Source organism: Podarcis pityusensis, assembly GCF_964106645.2.
Source record: "Podarcis pityusensis genome assembly, chromosome: 12".
In the NCBI taxonomy this organism is placed as follows: Eukaryota; Metazoa; Chordata; class Lepidosauria; order Squamata; family Lacertidae; genus Podarcis; species Podarcis pityusensis.
This window is the reverse complement of record NC_138037.1, coordinates 37706031-37724304: the sequence shown is the minus strand read 5'-3', so window position 1 is coordinate 37724304 and position 18274 is coordinate 37706031. Positions and strand designations below refer to the sequence as shown.

The 18274-nt window shown below is 42.5% G+C and overlaps 1 protein-coding gene across 8 annotated transcripts in view; it reads right to left on the bottom strand.

Annotated features, from left to right (window-relative positions):
* Nucleotides 1-18274, bottom strand: part of CREB5 (cAMP responsive element binding protein 5) — a 263319-nt gene that overhangs the window by 149657 nt on the left and 95388 nt on the right. For all 8 annotated transcript variants that reach the window (XM_080974908.1, XM_080974909.1, XM_080974911.1 and 5 more), the window contains one exon: nucleotides 16911-17083. In XM_080974908.1, coding sequence (XP_080831034.1) covers nucleotides 16911-17083 — 173 coding nt within the window. The remainder of the gene's footprint in view (nucleotides 1-16910; nucleotides 17084-18274) is intronic.

The following is an 18274-nucleotide window of genomic DNA, read 5'->3' as shown; positions in this document are numbered from 1 at the left end:
AATTTTGGTTTGGTTTTTGGCAGAATTTAGGCCACAACTTTATTGATTACAGCAAGTGAGTGGTTGCATAGGCTCTGGTTCGACTAGCTCCCTGCCATGCAGGTAGCACTGACCCAGGGCACCAGCATAGGTCAGCCTAGGGTGAACACCTGGATAAGCGGAAAGCCGGGAACAGGCTATCTCCACCACCCAAATGCCCCCCTGGACTCAGGCACGGGCACAACCCCCTCTCAGGGGTTGACCAAACCATTGAGTCCCTGGATTCCTTTAACGGAATACCCTTCACAAAGGGATGGCGAGAGTGTTTTCCCATCCCTATCACCTGAACCAGAGCCTATCCGCAACCTTACAAGTTGTGATTATTTGCTACGCAGCAGGCGAAACCCAAATGGCACCAGCCAATCAGCCAAGTGGGGGAAATTCCTGCCGTGCCCCTGTCCCAACGACAGACAACACATGACACCATAGCAAGGTCAAGCGCACAGCCCTAAATATAGGGAGAGGTGGGTGGGTGTTCCATGCACGCACCGAACGAGGAAGCTCTGGGTCACATGCATGGGTTTATATAGGTCCCTTGATCCGTTTCGACTGTGCCCCATTGGCCTGATTAAACCAGCATCAAGGGACCTACCAATCAGGTGTTCTGGCTATTTGATCGAATCCACCCACAACACAGGGTTTAGTTGCCAGGTCTCACCGCAACATGTGCCCTCTTTAAGGGAGGACCCGATTTATCTGTATTCCACCTTGAGTCCCATCAGAGGAAAAGGCTGGGTATAAATAAATACTTAACAATGACAGAAGAGGGGACTTCAGGTCTTCAGTGATGAGGTGGGAGAGTGTTTTTTCACTTCCAGGCCTCCATGCTTTCAGTTGAAGAACAAAATATAGCCTATGCATGAAGAATGAAATATAGCCTATATAGCCTATAGGAGTAGGGCTATGAGGCCCAGTCCAGCTCCTTGTCACTCTGTACCTCTGACAATCACACATAGGTTGGGAAAGGGGTACAGAAAGATACCTTATAAGTGCACAGGTCTTTCTCTGCACATTTGGGAACTTTTGGGTTTTTTCCATCATTCCCAGTTGTCTGCAGAGACAACTCTGCAACAGGGTTCAAAGATCATTATGTTCAGTCCACATTTTTAGAAATAAAACTGACCTAATTCACAAACCTACCAGTCTAATATATGGATCAGACCATAATTATCCTTCAGATTTTGCCACATCTCCCAGCTTTACAATACAATTCTCAGCTCCAAAAAAAGGGACAAATCTATCATCTATCTATCTATGCATACACTGAGATAAGCTACATTATTTAAAATACCAATTTTATGACAATAAATATATTTAAATACAGGTTTATATGTAGGGTTTTGTTTTTTAAAAAACACAGTGGAACAGACTTATGAACACATGCAAAATGGAAACAGACCAGGAATACAGTTTTATTCACGTAGGTCAGACATAGGCAAACTTGGCCCTCCAGATGTTTTGGGACTACAACTCTCATCATCGCTAGCTAACAGGACCAGTGGTCAGGGATGATGGGAGTTGTAGTCCCAATACATCTGGAGGGCTGAGTTTGCCTATGCCTGACATAGGTTTTTATTCTTTATTATTATCCTTAAGAACACATGGAGTCAGAAGAGGAATAGTATGCACATCTCAACTCCCACATATTCAGTGAAAGTTTAGTTTAAAAGGGGGTAGCTACAAAATAAGCATTTTTTTTAATTAGCAAAAGTAAGGAGTAGGCTTGCCATTTTCTATTCATGAGGGGGAAACTTGGATATTATGGGTGATAGGCAAGAGAGAAAAAATCTTAGCCTATTGGGTAAAGTAAGAGGGCCAATAATGATTGCTACAAGAATTCTTCATTGGAGTAACTCACACAGACCAGCAGCAAGTTACATATAGTTCTTTGTCTCTTCAATTAGCTAGAGTTATGGCTATACATATTGATTTTGAGAATTATGCATTCTTAATGTAGTGGAAGTTGAAAATTAGGACACTGTGTCAGTCAGAGTGGAGTGGGTAACAGGGTAGACACAGAAAACATAAAAGAAGAAAAAGGACAATGCTTCTGAAAGTTTAAAGCACAAGAAATTGGTTCTTAAAAAAGTACAACATGCTAAAAGAACCCCTTTGAATACTGCTACACAATTGAATACTTTCATGGCATTGAAACTTCTGCTTTGGAAGCCTTTTTTTTTAACCACAAAATAACCCATAGCGGTGTACGGAAATAATTTGTTTTGAGGTGCTAAAGCAATGGTAAAGTTGCATGACTCAGAAGCAGATAGTTGCAGTACACTGTAAGGTAAAGATATCAAAAGCCTGATTATTACACTGACAGCTGGAGCATGTAGAGTTAAGAAAAAGAGTAATTATCTGCTATTTACATTGAGATCCTATTCCAAAGTTTCGAGAGAAAGCAACGCCCAACTGTAAATCATGTCATCAATGAAATCAGTATATAAGGCAGTTTTGGGGCAAGACGTAGGACAAGGTGAATGAAGGATTCTATTTACAACACTTAGGCTTCTATTTTTCCCTGAGGGAACTTATTATTGAGCTTGATCTTACTGGAGTCATTGAAACTTTCACTACAATTGAATGATCCCTTACAATTAGACTCCAAATCTCCTATCTGATCTCAACCACTACACACACTAAATTTTCACTTGCCTGTGCTGATTTATAACACAACCAATCGGTAAAGGTAGCATGGAAAATACAGTCTTAAGAACAGTTTGCTTCTCCGTAATCTGGGGACAGATCAGCAAGCAAGCTCACTAATGCCAGGGCAACTAATGCCAAACAGTTAATATCATAAATAATTTCTTTTCATCACAACAATTCAGCTGGCTGCCTTGTCGTTTCTGGTCCCAACTGGTCAATACATCAAGACAGCATGCTAGTTTTTAGGCAAAATCCCAGTACTGACTTGCAGTAAGCAAAATAACATGGTACATTCTTGGAAATTACTGGGTAACATTCAAGTAACTCCTACTCGCAGTGAACCAAAACAAGTCATGCCTATTAGATTCATGGGTCTACTCTGAGTTGAAGTAGCATTGAACACCATCTGTTGTATTTGGATTAGACCTAAAACTGGGTCACTCAGCCAGCCTTCAGTTACTGACCTGGTAAATATCAATAAAAGGTCAGCATTATACCCGCTCTGAAATATGCAATAATTTGGGCTAAGGTGAAAGTTACTGATTGTGGATTTTCTTTAAATAAGCCATACAACTCCTATGGTCTTTTTGCCTCCCCAATAAAACATCTGAGGGGGCCACACACCCACACCCAAGTTGATGGACATTGCCATTCAAATAGTGTGCCTGTGCTTGTTTGGAGGTTCTAGCAGGGGAGCGCAGCTATCGTATACCCTTGACCGAAGATATTGTAAAATTAATGAATGTTAGAAAAATGTTGAAATGAAGTTATATGGCTTTAGTAGAAATATTATAAGGAATTAAGTACAGATAGGTTAATAGAGTATTAAAGGGGAAAAAATAAGGTTAGAATGAGTTAAGATAATTATAGGATAGAAAACAGAGGAAGATGGAAAGGAATTGCTGAAATAATTAACAGAAGTGGAATACAAAAAGGGAGGTGTGAGGAGGTCGTGGAAATAAGTGAAGGAAAGATGGGATAATGAAATGGGTTGATTTATTTTATTGTCTTAGTCTTGTTTTGTTAATTTGATGTGTTGTATTGTATTGTTTTTCTTTTTTTCTTTTTTTTTAAGTGTTTTTGGAAAAATAATGAATATTATTTTTTTAAAAATCAAATAGTGTGCCTGTGCCATGCCATATGATCAGTTAAGTAGAATGGGGCTTACTTGGGCCTCCCCAATATTGTATTTAAGTTGGCATCCTTGGAGTAGAAGCAGCAAAATCAGCGGTGTCTAATGGACTACCTTGTTAAGGATTTGAGGTTGCTTGTTCATGTGCACAGATCACAGAACCCAAGTGAGTATTTCAGGGCGACATTTTGGTTCAGGAATTTGTAATATGTATTGAACTGAATAAAATGAAACTCATTCAAAACAATTAACTGCAGCACCGAACTAATAATCTGCGCTAAAGGATAGGTCTTTATTTTGCTAAACTATTGCTTGTGCCTAACAGCCGACTGCAGTGTCACTGGACAACATTCCTCTGCCATACGGTGCTATTCAGGCAACTGGACTTATTCCAGCTGTAGCTTTGATGGGAAGGTATTGCCCAAATGCTCCCTCCTGTTACAATGTTAAGAAATAAAGATGTTTAAATAAAACACCTTATTCTGGTTTCTCCTGAAACGGTATCTCTTGCTCCTTGTTAAGTGAAACCTGATGAAATACAAATCCAATCCAAGGGACTTCACCTCAACCTTTCACCTCAGAACTTCCCTATGCTTTCCAAAGCAGAGCGGGTGGGGAGAAGTACAAGAAGGGGCAAGAGCAGAGAAGCATTAGTGCTTAAACAAGTGTTTTACATTTATTCGCATTGATCAGACTCTCACTCGCGAAGCCTGCTCCAAAATCCTGTAGAAATGAGATACTTGCACATAGCAGGGTTTGAAGGAAAATATCATCTAGTGGAAACACACATGAGACAGACAGACAGACAGACAGACAGACAGAAGCATGTCAAGGCTTCAGTGGTGGCAGTGCTGAGTTTTGGGACAACATGGCAAAATAAGTTCAATCCATTATGAGTAACTTGTATAGCCCACATCCAAAATATCTCCACCACAGATCACAGCGCCACGTTTAATGTCCATATTTAATTTGCACACACACACACGCACACACACACATCACTGGCTTGTGATGAAATTTTTCGTAGGGGAACAGTTAGGCACCAGCTTGTGAGGGCGATTGTAAGGGACGGGGCGTTGTGACGTCGCTCACGAGAGCATCACACCTCCCTAAACCAGGCAGAAGCTTCCCAGTCTTTGGGAAGAAGACACCTACTCTAATTTACTGGGAACATTTAGGGGACTAGCCTGGTCCCCCTAGTCCACTGACCGCAAGCCACTGACACACACATCCATATTTAATGTCTGTACACAGCAGATAATACATTTAAGTTAGAGAGGATACGGTTGCAATCCTAAACCTGGTGAAACTGGGAGTAAGCCCCACTGAGCCAACAGGATTGATTTCGGAGTATGTTGGGATTTTGCTGCCTGCAAGCTTCATACATGGCCTTCTGAAATTTAAAGAGCTTGAGCACATCATGCAAATATGACGGGCGAGTAGGAGAAACTCGCATACGACCTAGATTTCAAAAGATTGTGTCTTGAGTTCTGCATTGGGAAACAAGGCTGGCAGGCAGAACCATAACTTAGCAGATCTGGGGGCCTATGCAACCCCCCCCCCACCGCACTTGGCATGTGCCCTGTTACAAAAGGCTTTCACAAACATGATCTTCTGAAATGGATTAAGGCACAGTAAACTACTTAACTTAACTTAAGTACTTGTTTATTAATTTTTCATTGCTCAGCCTAACCTCTGAAGGGTTAGATTCCCCTTTACCCCCACAAAATCAATGATTTTATGTTTATAATGGAGCTGGAATTAGCGCGGCTTCGCTCTCCTCCTCCCCTTCATTCATTATTCAGAGGAATCTTTAACACATTAAGGGATTTGTCTTGAATGCTTAAGACCCTCCTGAGGGGGGTAGGGAACAATGTATCCCACACACACACACGCCCCAGTATTTAACATGTATAAATTCTGGTACCTAAGGAATGAAGACATGCAAATAACTGGAGGCCCCTAAATTGATTCTGCTAAATAATTTTGATTCAAAATGTATTCGTGAGGAAGCACGCCCAGCCCTTACGAGTTTTGATCTGGGGTGGACTATGCTGCATAAAAAGAAACAAGCACACCAATTATTTCTGTGAAATACAGTGCATTTTTACCCACAAAAAACCAGTCTCCCTGCCCCCCGCAAAAAGAAAAAGTAACAAGCACATAAATCCCTCAGACTCCCATCCTGTTTTTCTGTATATTCAAACGTCAGAGTTATTGAACTGTCACAAAGGTGTATAACTCAAGCTGCCAGTTAAATGGTATCCAGGTTTTCCCCACTACTGTTCCCGACCGAAAACAAAACAAAATTCAGATATAGTGCAATTTACTGCACTTGTCATTTGAAGCCTTTATTTCAAAAGGTAATAGGACGGCTACTGCACTACTAAAAGCAGAAAACCGAAGATATATGCCTTTAAAGGGGGGAAAAATAATAATAATGTTGACTGCAAGTTGCAATCAGTCTTAATTCATTCTTTATTGCTGCTCTAGTTCAGTGTTATTTGAGCTGGTCTTAACTGTTAAAAGCATTTCAAATGTTCACATGGTGTGCATTAGGTTTCCAAGTAAAAGCAAGGAGAGCCCACCAAATGTAACTTTCCGAATGCAAACCACATGAATTTGATTTCTTTGTGGCATAACTTTAATTGGGTTCAGAGGTCTCTCAGATGTACCTGTCTATCTGCTTTCCGATGGCCTGATGTGATAAGGCTAATACGAAGAAGCTGCTCCGAACTGCTCTGTTACCGTGAGACCATTACCAAGTTTACCCATTTGTGGCTATGCGCAGACCTTCCCCCCCCCCCCACCAGACTGCAGCCACCAAGAAGCTTGAAACTGCAAGATGGCGCAATACCTGTAATATGACATGGTCTCACATATTTACAGGGCCATGCAGGACTTGACATCTTTACGCAGGGCCTGCAAGACAGAGCTGTTCTGCCAGGCCTTTAGTCGGGGTTCAGTCTGACTCCCTCTCCCCTTTCATAAGAACTTGCATGAAAGTGGCCTCCCAATTTTTCTCACAGGCCCATATAAGTTCAGCACAAATAGTTGGGCCTGGTGAGCATTGAAGGTCCCCAACCCTAATCTGCGGGTTGCCATCCGATTGGATTTTATTCTGATCCTGATCTGATTTGAGGATGTATTTTAATTGATTGTCTGATTTTATGTTAATGTATTATACGTTTGATGTTAGCCGCTCTGAGCCCGGCTTTGGCTGGGGAGGGCGGGATATAAAAATTTATTATTATTATTATTATTATTATTATTATTATGCAGGTTGCTGCTGGGTGATGCTGTTCCAGAAGCTTCTTGCATCTCTGCCGCTGGCTCTTACACCAAGACAAGCAACGTCTGCCCCATGAAGGTAGGGGTGGATGTGAGAGACACATACAGACCTCCCATTCACCTCCCTAATGGCCCCTCTTGCAATCCTATATGAACACAATAGTTGGGGAGAACAGGGCTCCATTGAATGTACAGGCATCCTCCGCAGCATATTGTATCGTGCTATTGTTAATGGGGAATAATTTATGGCCCTGCTGATGGCTAGGGGCACATCTCGCAAATTTACCAGGCAATCATCAGGAAATGAATCAAAGAGGAGCATAAAAGGCTGCATTGCTAGAACATGCCCCAGGTCCCTCTGCCAAATGAGCAAACAACAGAAATTCCTGACTCCAGGAATTCCCACAGGAATCTTACAAATGGGATGGAGATAGAACGGCTATACATGAATATTAATCTTAGCTGTCAAGTCATTTTTAAGATGGCCGTAACCACGCCTCGTAGCATTTGTTTCATTAAGTTAATCATGCACCACTTGAAACGGTAATAATAACATTTAGCATCTAGCATTGCTTTCAAAGCGTTACACACAACAATTATGCCAAGTTGGCTGCTCCTACTATCTTCAAGATACACTATCCAAAGTGGAGAGGTGCTTACTGAAAGGGCATAGTGGTTTGCCAAAGGCCAATGAATATGAGCTCTAGGTGGGGACACCTTTATGGCTGAATGGGAAGCTCTAGCTAGTACATACCTTTCAACATTTCTCTGATGAAAACAGGGACGTCCAGTGCTATTTTTCTAGAAAAAGAGGTGCCAGAACTCACCGTGAAAGCCTCCTTCATTCTCTTGGAATGACAATGGCTAAGAGGTGTTAGAAGTGAGTTATGGCTGAAAAGAAGCCCTGGGGAAGTCCTATTCCATACTCTCCATACCTATTTTCACTGATGAAAATAGGGACATCCTAAGGAAAAGCTGGATGTTCATCAGATACCAGGAGAGCTTCTGTAAGTATGGAACTGTCCCTGGAAATAGGGTTGCCATATTTTGAGAAGCAAAAAAGAGGACACATTTGCCAACTTCGCCTTTAAACATGGATCACTAGGATGACTCTCATTTTACATACCCATGAAAAAGAGGGTGTGTCCTTGAAAAAGAGGGCATATGGCAATCCTATGACTTGGAAGGTATGACTGCAACTAGGCTGGTGAGTAAAGCAGCCTACCAAAAGCATATTACACCATGGCTGTCCTGCATTAGCTGTCAGTATGCTACCAGGCCAAGTTTGAAGGCTCTTGTGCTAGCATACAAAGCCCTATACAACTTGGAACCAGATTCTTTAGGAATCCTCTTAGTCCTTATGTTCCTTCCTCGTCACTGCAATCATTAAGAGGGAGCACTGTAAGTGCTTATTTTAAACATACACACACGGAAATAGATGGCCCATTTTGACATTGCAGGGGATTTGAATATTAATGTCAGATCAAGATGCTACAGAAAATTTGCTGTCATGCACCTCGTTTTCCTTTGTTTCCTCATCTTTAATTTGCCATATATTTAAAAGATTGTTAATTGGTGTGTTGCTTTGTTACTGATTATGCATCTTGCAAGACACTGGTTTGCTTAAGTATTTCATCTCAGTGATGCTATGTTAAGTTTTTCCCCGATTCTTCAAACAAAGCAACAGAAGAATCCATTTTCTTCAGCTGCAACCCAAACCCACCTGCTTCGAAGCAAGTTGAATTGAAATCAATGACTTCTAAGTAAATTAGCTGAGGACTGGTTTAGGACTGTGGTGCCAGTGGCTATTTCTTTTATATTACATCGGATTGTAATCCAGAACCATGAAGGAAGAGGGAACCATGGGGAAATTTCAAGCAATCAGGAAGTAGTAAGCTTTTCCGCAACAACCTGGACTCCAGTCAGAGCTGGTTGTCATTTTATAACCTTCGGTCCAAATGTGTTCGGTTAAGACTGGTTTCAAAACTTTACCATGAAACCTTAGGAAAACAAACCACATGAAAAGAACACAAACTGAGAATATTAAATAGGCGTTTTCACAGGAAATGGATTCAATCCCCCCCCCCCCAATATTCCTGGATGCTAAACTCTGAATCATTTATTCAAATTTTTATATTGGTGCTTTAACAGGGAGTCAAACATCTACAATAGCTTGTTTACTTTAACCAACTTTGTTTTGTTAACTCCTCAAGAATTCCACAGCTTCTGCCCTGTTCATTTAATTTTCATCAACCCGTGTCCAAAAATACTGATGACTCACAATACTAATCTCTGTTACAGTGGCCGCAACTGCATATACTTAAGGAGCTGCCCTCAACTAATGCAAAAACAAGAGTAACCATATACTGGAGGCCACCCAATTTTTACTTAGTGTTCTGGAACATATGCAGGGTTCCCACATATAAACAGGCTGCCCATCATGTTAAGATACGTTAAGGCTTCTGCTTCTTGCTTCGGAGTGCTCAGCACCAAAGCTGTTGTCAGGATTTCATTCTGGACAAGATTCCCATTAAGAACTCTGGAGTGGGAAGCTGTTTGGGCTTTCTCTATTCATGTTTAAAGAGAGCGTTCCCTAAAATATAGCAGAAGTAATAAATTAAGCAGCAGAAATGGCAACAGATTATTTTGTAGAAAGGAAGTTGCATTTGCTACCAGGCCAGTGGCTGCTGTTCTTGCAGCTGAAACTCCAGCCAGGAGCTATAAAACAATTCCTTGTGTCTGGGAGAAATAGTAATACAGTGGTACCTCGCAAGACGAATGCCTTGCAAGACGAAAAACTCGCAAGACGAAAGAGTTTTTGTTTTTTTGAGTTGCTTCGCAAGACGAATTTCCCTATGGGCTTGCTTCGCAAGATGAAAATGTCTTGCAAGTTTGTTTCCTTTTTCTTAAAACCGTTACAGTAATACAGGGTGCATTGCTTGAAGAGGTGCAGTTGCGACTTGACTTCGAGGAGCAACTCATAGCACGTGGTGTGGTAGCCTTTTTTGAGGTTTTTGAAGACTTTTCTGAAAAAATGGAAACCGTGCTTCGCAAGACGAAAAAACTCGCAGAACGAATTAATTTCGTCTTGCGAGGCACCACTGTACTGCTCATTTCCAATGATTGATTCAAGATACACACCCAATGCCTATGCCAAAACCAAAACCTGCTGATATCTATAATCAATAAAGTTGTGGCCTGTTTAAATCCCAGTTGGTTGTCCTCAATTTATTGCAACTAAATCATGTCTTGGCCCCACCACCTATTGCTCCACCGCACCTGAGCCCATATTCCTATGGTGGTGAAAATAGCACCATACTATTAAAAGTAAATGCATTGATTAATTTAATTACTATCCAACCTTTTTGTTCCACCATGGAACTCAAAATGGTGTACATGGGATTCCCATGGAAATAGGTAGTTCTCCTAAAAAAAAAAAATGTGCAAAAAAATCTTTGCTTCAGACTGATGAAGCAGATGTGCAGCATTATACCAAGTCCAAAATCTAGATCGTTTTGGTTTAGAATTTCTTTGCTGTTCAGGTTTTAGTTTAGAATTTCATTGTTGTTCAGGTACCAATCAATAAATGCTGACACTTTAAGTGAGGCACATCATGATAACATCTAAGTAAATGGCTTTGTAGGAAAGAGCACAGATATAATAAATGAACAGATCAAATTATCTTCACTGTCTAAGGAAAGAGTGGACACCTATCTCAAACAGTGGTTTGGACTGAATATTATTGGGAAAGTGGGTCAATAATACTCTGTATATGCAAATGTTTGGGCTCACTCAACACTGTACAGAACCTTTATTCTCAATAATAAAGGAACTCAAAGGTGGAGAATATAAAAAGTTTTAAATGAGTTAATACTTTATCATCTCTTTGGAACTCTGCTGTATCTTTGCACTTTTATCCTTTTAGGTTGTGACACTTTATGGTTTACATTTTTGATTCTTTGCTTTCTTTATCTCTTGTTATGTTTGCACTTTTCTTTTCTTTGTGGTAACAAATCACTAAAAAGTTTTTTTTAAAAAAAAAATTAAAGTGTTTCCCTTCTTCACTGGCACCAGTGGTGGAGCAAGTCGATTGGGGCACCTGGGGCGGCATGCGGTGCGCTGCCCATGGGGCAGGGCAAGCCGGGCCACCCTACAGCTGAGGGGGAGGCAGCGGGTAGACTGTTTGGGCAGCGGGAAGCCTGCGGGCACCCAAGCCACCGCGTCACTCTCAGGAGAGAGTATTGTTTTTAACACTTGGTTGGCAGCTGCCCAGAGCGGGAGGCCCCATTACCTAAAGTGGCACCCCAGGTTAAGAACAGACCTCCAGAACGAATTCAGTTCTTAACCCGAGGTACCACTGTATAAGAGACTACATTCTTCCTTATCGCTCCTGCTTTGCACTAGTTTTGGGTGCTTTTGCCTTTAAAGTGCTTGCCTTGGGTGCTGACCTTTAAAGCCCTAAACGGCCTCGGTCCAGTATACCTGAAGGAGCGTCTCCACCCCCATCGTTATGCCCGGACACTGAGGTCCAGCACCGAGGGCCTTCTGGCGGTTCCCTCCCTGAGGGAAGTTACAGGGAACCAGGCAGAGGGCCTTCTTGGTAGTGGCGCCCACCCTGTGGGACGCCCTTCCAGCAGATGTCAAAGCGATAAACAACTACCTGGCATTCAGAAGACATCTTAAGGGAAGTTTTTAACATGTGATATTTTACTGTATTTTTGGTTTCTATGGAAGCCGCCCAGAGTGGCTGGGGAGGCCCAGCCAGATGGGCGGGGTATAAATAATAAATTATTATTATTATTATTATTATTATTATTATTATTATTGCCTGGCAGGAATAGGTGTTTGAGCTCTGTCTGTGGCTGAAGCAAGAGAAAGAAAGAACACAATGAGGCAAAGAAGAGGTGGAGTCTGAGGTGACAGGAACAGAGTGCCTTCCCACCCCTTGGGATGCAGGGGGAGGGGGAGGGAAGGAGAGTCGGAGCGGAGCGGAGAACCGTGGCAATTCGGCAGGACTCCCGGGTGAGGAACAGCAAGCGGGGCGGCAAACTCAATGACAGCCCCAGACAGCAAAACCCTAGATACACCACTGGTTTTAAGGACAGTACAGCAACACATGGGAATTTTCAGACTAAAGTTGGTTCCAGACAGGGATTTAATTTGCAAACACACTACTAAGATCACAAACAGGTAATCGGAAACAGGCTTTTAAAAACAAATTTCTAGATTTTCAACAGAAGGGGTAAATCCAGTTCAAATGCAGAAGAAAAAAAATGGATTGAAATTTGGATACCAATAGTGTAATGCGAATGATACAATAAACTTGCATGCTTACGTTGCTACCAATCCCACAATAAACACCTGTCTGTAAGAACCCTAAGGAGTACATTGAAATGACAAAAAATATTGTTTTTGCTTGGTTATTAAGATATACAAGGACCACATTGTTGTTTTTGCGGGAGCAGGAAAGAAATATTGCTGTATTCTGCTTCTCCTCTTCTCATTTATCTGACTTGGGGCCTTCTCGGCAGCAAAAGCATATTAACATCTGAAATTAGTATGCATATAAAAATTATACACTGCCAGTAATTTGTTCACAACAACCCTTATCCTGTCAGGTATCTAGGATGATTCCATTTTATACACATGCCTCCTGAGAAAGAAAGAAAGAAAGAAAGAAAGAAAGAAAGAAAGAAAGAAAGACCTGGAAATAAAAGTTACAGCCACTCCAAAGACACCTCACTCTGCCTCATGGAATGAAATGCACATGCATACAGATGAATCCCAGGCTCATGTGCAGGAGTGAGGCCTGAATGCAACAGTTTGAATGAAACCTTATCTTGCCATTTGTTGTTTTCATTGGACTGCAGCCAGTGCAAACATTTGCAGGTGGCTGGGCCATATTTTGACACTTAACTATCTACAGTTGTGATAAAAATCAGAATGTTGCTACACTGCAGTTTCCAATAGCCTACAGGGCCAGATTCTGCTCCCACTTAAGACGCACTAAGACCATTACGACATTGTCTGCTGAAAAGCTTAGAGTTTTTTTAACAAATGTATTCTGCGGGGCCACTCGTTTCTCTCTCTCTCTCTAAAAATAAAAAGAATCATTTTCTGAGGCAGCAAATTCTCCTAATACTTCATACTGTTATGAGTTTGTGGGTGCCAGCCCCCTGTAATTAATCCCTGGATCCAGCAAGTGTTAACATCTAATCAAGACAAACTAGCTTTCCACGAAGTGAACGCCTGGGTGACGACTCATTAATGGGGATTAAGGTGCAACAGAGCAAATAGATGGGGCCCCCTCTCTCAACAGTGGTACCTCGGGTTACAGACGCTTCAAGTTACAGATGCTTCAGGTTACAGATGCTTCAGGTTACAGACTCTGCTAACCCAGAAATAGTACCTCAGGTTAAGAACTTTGCTTCAGGATGAGAACAGGATGAGAACAGAAATCATGTTGTGGTGCGGCGGCAGTGAGAAGCCCCATTAGCGGTACCTCAGGTTAAGAACAGTTTCAGGTTAAGAACGGACTTCCAGAATGAATTAACTTCTTAACCAGAGGTACCACTGTAGAGAGTTGTGTGCGTGTGTGTCAGTAAGTGTGTGTGTCTGTGTGTGTGTGTGAGAGAGAGAGAGAGAGAGAGGATATAATCTAAAAGAAAACAAGAAATAGAGTGTCAGAGAGCACAACATTTGGTTTCTGTCTGAGTCCAAGGCTGCAGCTATGGAAGAAACAAGACCCTTTGGGGGTGATGATGCTGTTAAGCCCTCCATCATAGGCTCAGTTTGTATACATGTTTTAAAAAAAGTATATCTTAAAGACACCACAGTCTCCACTGTGCCTCATTTCCAAAAGGAATCACGAACCCTAGGTAAGTGCCTGGTACCCCTGGAATCCCACACCAGTTGGAGGTCAGTCTGGTGTGCAACAATACGTTAACCAGGACCTCACCACCCATAAAGTTAGAATATGTTGAAATACAATCCAAGAACTCCAGTCATAAGTGTTTCACATGTCCTCTTCCCCTTACCCAAGGCTGTATCTCCTCTGCAGTAAAAATCAATTTTGAAAATGTGCACAAATGTACCAAATGGCAATTATTTTGACTGTGCTTATTTGGTTTAGCCAATAAATTTGGTTGTTCAGTCAACGCTAGGAATAGAATCCTATATGTATCTAGTCAGAAGTAATTCACATTGAGTTCCATGGGCTTTGTCCCAGGAAAATGCATATCAATTGAAGCCTAAAATGAAGGGAGTACAATACACTGTCTATTCTAAAGCAGGTAAGCAGATGTGGGGGATCTTAGCTCTTCAGATGTTGCTGGACTACAATTACCATCAGTCCCTGGAAGCAGGGCCAATGGCCAGGAATGATGGGAGTTATGTAGTTAGAAACATCTGAAGGATCAAAAGCTCTCTGGATTTGCCCCAAAGGATGCATGTGAAAGCAGGAACAGAACTCTTGTGTGTAAGAGAGATACACCACAGAACTTTGGCACACCTTTGGGAATATATTACCACTGTATTATTATTTTTTTAAGAGATCACACAATACTGTCAACCTAGAGTAAGGGTTTATCTCCATTACTAATGAGCTAAAAAACTAATGTCAATAGCTAGTAGATGCCCACGACACTCACAGAACCACATTCCGCATGCCAATATCAATATCAATGAGTACATAAATTGTCAAAAGAACCTGATTTTCTTATCTTTCAGTGCTAAGAAAACAGGAAGTCAATACAACAGGAGAACACATACAATGAAGGAGCCTGGGATGTGTGGAACATATAGGCATTCACTGTGCATTGTTTTTTGAAGAAAAAGACATCTGGAAATATCTCTGAATGAGTCTTACACAGTAGAGGTCAGTTTGGTGGGGTTCAGCTAACACTGGCATCACTACAGCTGACTTTGATGGCACTGGGGAGGGAAAGAGCTGCAGCAAAATTGGTTCTACTGCTGCACCTGCATAGCCCAAGCTCACCTCCACTGTCCTACCCTACCCATTGTAAAGGTGAGCTATAGCAAGGGCAGTTTCACAATTCTATCCCACCATACCAATTGCTGCACTCACCATGCAATTCTTATTCATTCAAGGCCAGAGGTCCAGGAAGAAGCATTCGAGCATATGACAACACGACAGACATGCATTTGACTACAGGTGATAGAAAAGCTGTAGAATACCCCTTGATGGATCTTTCAAAAGTTAGGAAACAGACTAATAGATTATAAACAATGTATGAAGACACACAATGGGTTAAGGACAACAGCTTGGCTGGATACTCACTGAGGACAACAACTTGGCTGGATGCTCATTATGGATGAAAGGGAGAGCCAGCACATGGAGTGGTTAGAAAATCCTCAGCCTAAATATAATGGATTTGGGGTTGACTTCGGAATCAAGCTGGGGGCCCAATACATTTTGGCACCTGGGGCGAAGCAGAAAATGGTGCTCCCCCAATCGGGGAAGAGGAGGGGAGTGAAGAGCTACATCAGGAACAAGTGGGGAAATCAAATCAACCTTACCCAAAGGCTGAAGTGGGAATCAAAGGCTGTCGTGGTGGTGGAGGAGAGGGACCCACTCTGAATCACGTCAGGTGGGCGCAGAGCCCAGGAGACCCCAGAGGGCAGCCCCTACCATTTACTTCCTAGGGGTGGGAGGAGACCAGCCAGGGCTGTCTTAAGCATATGTGGCGCTGGGGTGCAAAGATCCGCCCGGTGCCCCCCCCCGGTTGCCCAGTCCCAGGCGCACAGGAGAGTGGAGCCGGCCAGCCGCCTCAGCGCCTCGCTGGCTCGGTCGCCCCCGAACTTGCGGTGCAGAACTGCCTGCAGCAGAAGAGCTTGCTGCAGCGCTCCAACCGATGGGTAGACACTTCCCCGGACTCAACTCTCGGGCCCTGGACTCTTGGCCTGGCACCCCTGAGAGCCCGGCACCCTATGGGTAAGATGGCTCTGAGACCAGCAGTGCCTCCTAGTCACCAAGAAGCCACTGTAGAGGTGCAATGGCAGTGGGGAGGCTGCGGAGGAGGCAGCAGATCTGGCTTCCAAGGAGCACACCACAGCTGTTATGGCTACCACAGCAATAGCAGCAGCAGCAGCAGCGAGTGATGCATTCTTTGGAGGCCAGATCTGCTGCGCCTGTGGATCCTGCAGCCTGAGGTAGTTGCCTCACTTTGCCTCACTCATGGGTGGGGTGGCCCTGAAGGTCACAGAACATTTTGATGGGTGATCAGCTTCTTTCCTCTTAAAGATAGCTCTTGGCTCTTGTGGAGAGGAGAGGCTATCACTTAAGCTCTCAGTTATGATTAGCTTTGCATTATAGACTCCAAACTGTACAGAAGAAATGTGGGGTCTCTCTCTAAGATAGTAATCCGAGATATATGAACAAACACTGTACATTTTGAATGAATGGCTCTTCCGGTGGCTGAAATGCTAAGCAATACTACTGATAAGGAAAATTCTGGGTTGAGAGGCTACTCAACAGCTCAGCTCGTTGGGGTATAAGTCCCCCACGGGTCCATGCAGTCAGTAAAAGAAGGAAACTCCAGCCAAGTAATTTGGAGCAAAACAGCAGTCAGTAGACTTAGATCCTTTATTGTTGTGCAACAGGTTCCAACAGCAGTAAGAACCCTGAGCATGAATTTTCGTAACACTTCATAACCGCCGCCACCCATCTCTAGATTATCTTGCAAAAGTTTCGCCGTGTATCATTCATCAAACACAACATCTGGCACAACACCTAGACCAGCACTTCATCCAAGCAAGAATCAACCGAGGATGTCCTTACCCAATCTGCCGATTCGTGGAAGGTGCTTGTGTTATGACGGAACTCGACTGCGGAGATGGCATGGCTTGTTGAATAACGATGCTGGTGTCGTGGTTTGGCATCCTTGGATTTGAGAGCTGGTGCGTCCCCGGTGCTGCCATGGCTCCTCCAACGGCGTTATGCATTGAAATATTCTGTGAGAAGGGGATTGGGAGAGTAAATTGGATGCTATCGTGTGTTGTTTTTAATTTCCCTCCTGCCTAAAATTAGGGATCTGGAAGTGTCAACAAAAAATGAAAAGTTATTGGCTCCCAGCAAACTGCGTGTCAATAGATCTTGCTCTAACTAACAGCTATAAAGAAATGAAAAATAACTCTTCTGCTTTTACAGTGCAACACAAATTGAAAATACTTGGAAGTTGACTAATCACTCTTCTGTACATCTGACTCGTGATTTATAATATAGACATTTTGCACATATCCATTTGCCTGTGTGTGATATATATTTCATTTGAAAATGATTTTCACGGTCAGTCTATGGCACATTGATTTAGTATTCAGCCTGGTGCTACAGTACTAGATTTGCTGAGAATGATAAGTGAATTGGGTTTGACAGGACTCAGAATAACAACTAGTGAGTTTTATATATATATATACCTTAACATTTATTCTGGGTGTAGTTGACATCTTAAGCCAATACAAAGTTATTACTGGACTCATTGTTGCTCTCTCATGATTGCTCTAACACCTGTTGGTACGTAAGATATGTTTTTGAGTATCCTAGAGTTCTTGTTAAGTGGTGAGAAGAGCTAGACATGAAAGTCAAAAATTTAAGGCTAAACACAAGGAAGTAACATTATCGCCACAGATAAGTGAGTATCTAGAGTGAATTCAGCAGCTGAGACCTGAAACAGGAATAAGAAGTTGACATCTAGAATTCATAAACTCATATAATGGAAGGAACCCTTCCATTATATGATCCTATGAATTCTAAATGTCAGCTAGTCATTTAGTCCAACCCCTTGCAATGCAGGAATCCAGCGCACAGCTATCCCTGAGTGGGCTTGAACCACCAACCTTCTGCTTAACAGCCAGGTGCGCCAACCCATTGTGCCATGATAATAAAATCACCTTCAATTACCTGAGGAAATGAACTAGATTGCCCAAGAGAAGCACAGCAAGGTCCCAACCTCATGCTGCCTTTCTAAACCTGCTAACACAGGGATGGGGTGGCATCCGTGGAGGTGTGGGAAGAGTAAAGCATTCCTCCATCCCTCTGATCTTCTATAGTACTTGCCCTCCACATCCCCACATTCCTGTATTTGCAAAAGCAGTTTTGGTGATTGCATTAAAAATATCACCCATCTAGAAGCACAGCTAAGGTTT